The sequence below is a fragment of the Embiotoca jacksoni genome, unplaced genomic scaffold, assembly GCF_022577435.1.
Source record: "Embiotoca jacksoni isolate LCO1_2020_lvr unplaced genomic scaffold, fEmbJac1.0.p SCAF_70, whole genome shotgun sequence".
Lineage (NCBI taxonomy): Eukaryota > Metazoa > Chordata > Actinopteri > Embiotocidae > Embiotoca > Embiotoca jacksoni.
The window spans coordinates 1,085,554-1,090,553 of record NW_027185426.1 but is presented as its reverse complement, the minus strand read 5'-3'; the positions used below and the strand labels follow the sequence as shown (position 1 = coordinate 1,090,553).

The 5,000-nt window shown below is 55.0% G+C and overlaps 1 protein-coding gene across 4 annotated transcripts in view; it reads left to right on the top strand.

Moving 5' to 3' along the window:
• The window catches only part of LOC138215218 (cullin-9), a 23,619-nt gene that overhangs the window by 7,680 nt on the left and 10,939 nt on the right, over window positions 1-5,000 (top strand). For 2 of the 4 annotated variants that reach the window (XM_069177264.1, XM_069177265.1), the window contains 17 exons: window positions 1-99; window positions 269-357; window positions 438-543; window positions 643-870; window positions 986-1,076; window positions 1,192-1,363; window positions 1,454-1,559; window positions 1,692-1,787; window positions 1,869-2,044; window positions 2,156-2,289; window positions 2,372-2,557; window positions 2,868-2,897; window positions 3,535-3,671; window positions 3,776-3,958; window positions 4,313-4,470; window positions 4,556-4,754; window positions 4,934-5,000. The exon at window positions 1-99 is cut by the window's left edge and continues 50 nt beyond it; the exon at window positions 4,934-5,000 is cut by the window's right edge and continues 105 nt beyond it. In XM_069177264.1, coding sequence (XP_069033365.1) covers window positions 1-99; window positions 269-357; window positions 438-543; window positions 643-870; window positions 986-1,076; window positions 1,192-1,363; window positions 1,454-1,559; window positions 1,692-1,787; window positions 1,869-2,044; window positions 2,156-2,289; window positions 2,372-2,557; window positions 2,868-2,897; window positions 3,535-3,671; window positions 3,776-3,958; window positions 4,313-4,470; window positions 4,556-4,754; window positions 4,934-5,000 — 2,257 coding nt within the window. The remainder of the gene's footprint in view (window positions 100-268; window positions 358-437; window positions 544-642; window positions 871-985; window positions 1,077-1,191; window positions 1,364-1,453; window positions 1,560-1,691; window positions 1,788-1,868; window positions 2,045-2,155; window positions 2,290-2,371; window positions 2,558-2,867; window positions 2,898-3,534; window positions 3,672-3,775; window positions 3,959-4,312; window positions 4,471-4,555; window positions 4,755-4,933) is intronic. The other 2 variants (XM_069177266.1, XM_069177267.1) reach the window with 2 other exon arrangements.

Below are 5,000 nucleotides of genomic sequence, written 5' to 3'. Positions count from 1 at the left end.
GTCTCTCTGAAGGAGCTGACGGCCACGAAGGAGGTGATCCAGACTCTGGAACAGCTGCTGTGTGACGACACCTCACAGCTGGAGGAGGAACGCAGCCAGGTGGGACAGACAGACAGACAGACAGACAGACAGGCAGACAGACAGACAGACAGACAGACAGACAGGCAGGCAGGCAGGCAGGCAGGCAGACAGACAGGGTGTGTCCCTCCTTCCTGTCCTCATTCCCCCCCCCCCGATGCATTTTGTCTCCTGTCTCCGTCTCCTGCAGGTGACCCACAGTCGGGACACCTACCAGGACCTGGTCCGCCTGATGGAGCAGCACCGGGCCGACCGGGCCGCCCAGCTCTCCATCCTCAGGTGACCTCTGACCCCTGACCACATTGTTGATGTCACAGAGGAGGGAGGAGCCTCGTCTGATTGGCTCTTTGTGTCCGCAGGATTCTGAACAAGTTCCTGGACAACTACCAGGAGGACGAGCTGCCCTGGCACGAGAGCATCGAGCCCTGCCTGTCCTCCATGACGGCCTTCATCACCGACCGGGAGGTGAGGGGTGGGGGAGGTGGGGGTAAGGGATGAAAGGGAGGAAGAAGCAGTAGCACCTCCTCCTCTCTGTTCTAACTTGCTCCTCCTCTCCCCCCCCAGGTGGTGCAGCTGTTCATCCGGTTCCTGTACCGCCTGGCGTCCCTGAACAAGGACTACGCAGTGGTGATGTGCCGTCTGGGCTCCAGGGAGGTTCTGGTGAAGTCTCTGGACAAACACAGCACCAACCTGCTGCTGCTCAGCGACCTGCGAGACCTCGTCACCGACTGTGAGAAGTACGCCAGCCTCTACAAGAAGATGACCACCAGCGTGCTCGCAGGATGCATCCAGGTGCAAGGGGGGAGGGGCGGGGCGGGGCGGGGCTCGGATCACCCGTGTGTTTAAAGACCCTCGCGGGCGATCTACGACGGTCGTGTGACGAGTTGTACTTCCTGTTTCCTGTCAGATGGTGCTGGGTCAGATCGAGGAGCATCGCCGCAGCCATCAGCCAATCAACATCCCCTTCTTCGACGTCTTCCTCAGGAACCTGTGCCAAGGTCACACACACACACACACACACACACACACACACACACACACACACACTCTCACACACACACAGGTACACACACCGTGCGGTGGCCCGGTTCCAGTGGTTCTGGTTGTGTTCAGGGTCCAGTGTGGAGCTGAAGGAGGATAAATGCTGGGAGAAGGTGGACGTGTCGTCCAATCACCATCGAGCCAACAAACTGACCGACAAGAACCCGAAGACGTACTGGGAGTCCAACGGCTGCACCGGGTCGCACTTCATCAACATCTTCATGCACAAAGGCGTGGTCATCAGGTAGGGGGCGTGGTGATCATGTAGGGGGCGTGGCTCCGTTCTGGACCCGCCCCACGTGATGTAACGTGACCTCTGCTGTGTCTCTGTCAGACAACTGGCCATCCTGGTGGCCAGCGAGGACTCCAGCTACATGCCGGCCCGGGTCCTGGTTCTGGGAGGAGACGACCCGACCAACATCAACACCGAGCTCAACACGGTGAGGGGGCGGGGCCACACCACAGGGGCGGGTTCTTGAGGAGCCACGGGCTTGGAAGGTACTGATCCTGGTGTGTGTGTGTGTGTGTGTGTGTGTGTGTGTGTGTGCACGTATACCTGTTTGTGTGTGCAGGTGAACGTGACTCCGTCAGCCAGTCGTGTGGTTCTGCTGGAGAACATGACCAGGTTCTGGTCCATCATCCAGATCCGGATCAAGAGGTGTCAGCAGGTCAGACACCTGGTTCTGCTCTGGTTCTGCTCTGGTTCCGGTCCACCTGCCGTGTCCTGACCCCCCTCCTCTCTGTCACAGGGCGGGATCGACACCCGGGTCCACGGGTTCGAGGTTCTGGGTCCGAAGCCGACGTTCTGGCCGGTGTTCAAAGAGCAGCTGTGCTGTCGGACCTTCCTGTTCTACAGCACCAAGGCCCACACCTGGTGTCAGGAGGTTCTGGAGGACCAGACGCAGCTGCTGCAGCTCTTCAACAAGTACGGACCAGAACCTGGACCACAACCTCAGCCCGGGTACACCTGGTACTGACCTGTGTGTGTGTGTGTGTGTGTGTGTGTGTGTGTGTGTGTGTGTGTGTGTGTGTGCAGGTTGAACAGCGCTCTGAGACACGAGCAGATGTTCGCAGATCGTTTTCTGCCCGACGCCGAGGCGGCTGAAGCTCTGGGTCGGACCTGCTGGGAGGCGCTGATCACACCCATCGTCTACAGCATCACACACACAGGTACACACACACACGCACACACACACACACAGATCTGATTGATGGTATTGATCACACAGTCGGACTCCCTGTGTTTACCCAGAATCCTCGGCATGCAGCCCTCTGTCCTGGCTGCTCAGTGAGTACCTGGATAACGCCGAGTCAGCACGCCACTGTAAGAGCCGGGCGGCCATCTTTAACTCCAGAGTGCGGCGCCTCACACACCTGCTGGTTCACGTGGACACGAGCCAGGCGGACGGCGAAGAGCTCAAACCGCCTGTCAAATCAAGTGAGTGATGTCATCAGGACCAGTTCACTCCTGCTCTGCTCTTATTTTGATAGAGATGTTCCTCATTTCCTGTCAGTCAAAACTAAAAACAAAACCTTTATAAAATTCTCTTCCTGTTGACCGTCTCTGTTCCAAATGCCACTAAAATATCAGTCGATTTTATTCACACATCTCATATTTAGTACAAATCAGTTGCTATTGAAATGTTCATCGAGCCTGACGGCCGATCAGCTGACGGTTCGATCAGCTGACGGCCGATCAGCTGATATAAAATGTGTTTGATGACTGAAGGAGTTTATTTTGTTTCCAGAAGGTCTCAACAGGAGCAAAGAGCTGAAGAGTAAGTACCAGCTGACCAGAGGCTTGTTTGTTTATGCTGCTCTCACATTCCATGTGTCCACATGAGGACAGGAAGGCGGCGCGTCGCCCCCTGCTGGCTGCATCTGTGAGCGTCTTGAAGATATTTGAAACTCTGATAAACTGCTGATTTCACGTATTTGTAACTGATAGTTTGATTCAGACAATAGTTTGTGTAATATGCAGGCAGCCACCAGGGGGCGCTGCTCACAGGATTTAATCAGCTAATCATTGGGTTTCTTTTTTTTTTTGTTATAAACAATCACTCCTCCTGAATATTTGCAATCTAAACACACCTTTTTATAGTTTTTAACCCGTCCAGCAGGGGGCGCCGGCCGACTCTCCTCCTCCTTGTCTGAACCCACTGAAACATTCGGCTGACGTCATCAGGACGTTTATGCTCCATCCTTTTCTTACCATTTGGACTGCTCTTATTTTGACGGCTGACTTCCTGTCACGGTGACGTGATTTCTTTTCAGAAGGAAAAGAAGGCCGATAAGAGGCCACGCTTCATCTTTACGTTGTGGCTGCGTGTTCTTTTATGTTTTTTCTTTTTCAACTAAATTGATCAGTGACGATCTTCGTCCAGGACACCGAACGTTTTAAATTCTGTCTTCCAGATGGTAAAGAGGGCAAAAACAAAGACACTGCAGCGTCCTCCTCTTCCTCCTCCTCTTCTTCAGCCAAACCCAAAGTGAAGAGCAGCAGCAGTATCGCGGGCATCGCCCTCTGCTGGCAGGGAGTGGTGCAGCGCCAGGTGAGTCTGTGTGTCTGCTGGCGTCACACTTGAAGATCTGATGTTCACATTGTTGTCGGAAAGGATCCGAATATGAAGCGTTGTCGTGACTCCGCCCCCCTCAGGTGAAGAAGTTCCTGGAGTCGAGCTGCAGCCTGCCGGACTTCGTGGAGCGTTATCGGACTCTGTACCTGCGGCTGAAGAACGCCATGGAGGAGCTGTTCGGACAGCAGACCGCCTTCGTCCTCGCCCTGCGACACGGCTTCTCCGCCGCGCTGCTGCAGCTCTCCATCCTCCGAGCCATGCACGTGAGTCCCACGCTAGACCTGGGCTAAACCAGGCTTAGGCCTGGTCTGAACCAGGCTTAGATCTGGTCTGAACCAGGCTTAGACCTGGTCTGAACCAGGCTTAGATCTGGTCTGAACCAGGCTTAGACCTGGTCTGAACCAGGCTTAGACCTGGTCTGAACCAGGCTTGGATCTGGGCTAAACCAGGCTTAGGCCTGGTCTGAACCAGGCTTAGATCTGGTCTGAACCAGGCTTAGACCTGGTCTGAACCAGGCTTAGATCTGGTCTGAACCAGGCTTAGACCTAACCTAACTCTAATTTAAATCAAGCTTAATTTAACCCAGACTTCCATCTGCTACTTTTGTCCGCCTGCAGGTGAGCGAGCGTTTCGCTCAGTACATCGATCAGATGATCCAGGCCAGCGGGGGGGCGTCCGGCAGCACGGAGACTCTGGAGCGGCTGCAGCAGTTTCTGGAGCCGATGCTCTTCCTGTCCGGCCTGGAGCTCGCCAACACCTTCGAGCACTTCTACAGGTCTGAGCCGGGTCCGGCAGCCGGCGGGGCGGAGCTTGTTTCTGAAGGCGTACGTTCCTGAAGGCATCACTCTCTGTGTCTGCAGGTACTACCTGGGCGACCGGCTGCTGGCGCAGGGCAACGTGTGGTTGGAGAGCGCCGTGATCGCTCAGATCGGCAGCTGCTTCCCGAGTCGCTTCCCTCAGCAGATGTTGAAGAACCTGAGCGAGTCGGCCGAGCTGCAGCAGGAGTTTCACCTGTACCGGCTGCAGCAGCTGGACCGACAGCTGCAGGAGCACGACCAGGTCAGCAGGAACCACCAGAACTCCTCCACGCAGAACGTTTTATTGTTATTATTATTATTATTATTGTTATTATTATTGTAATTAGCATATGGACGGAGATCCAACAGGATGTATAGACATGTTTAAAGTAAATCTTCGTCTGAGGGTTGATGGACTTTGACCTTTACTTGCCGGTACAGATGATGGAGGAGGAGTGGGCGGAGTCAGAGGAAGAGGCCGAGGTCCAGGCTCTGGTTCTGTCTCCAC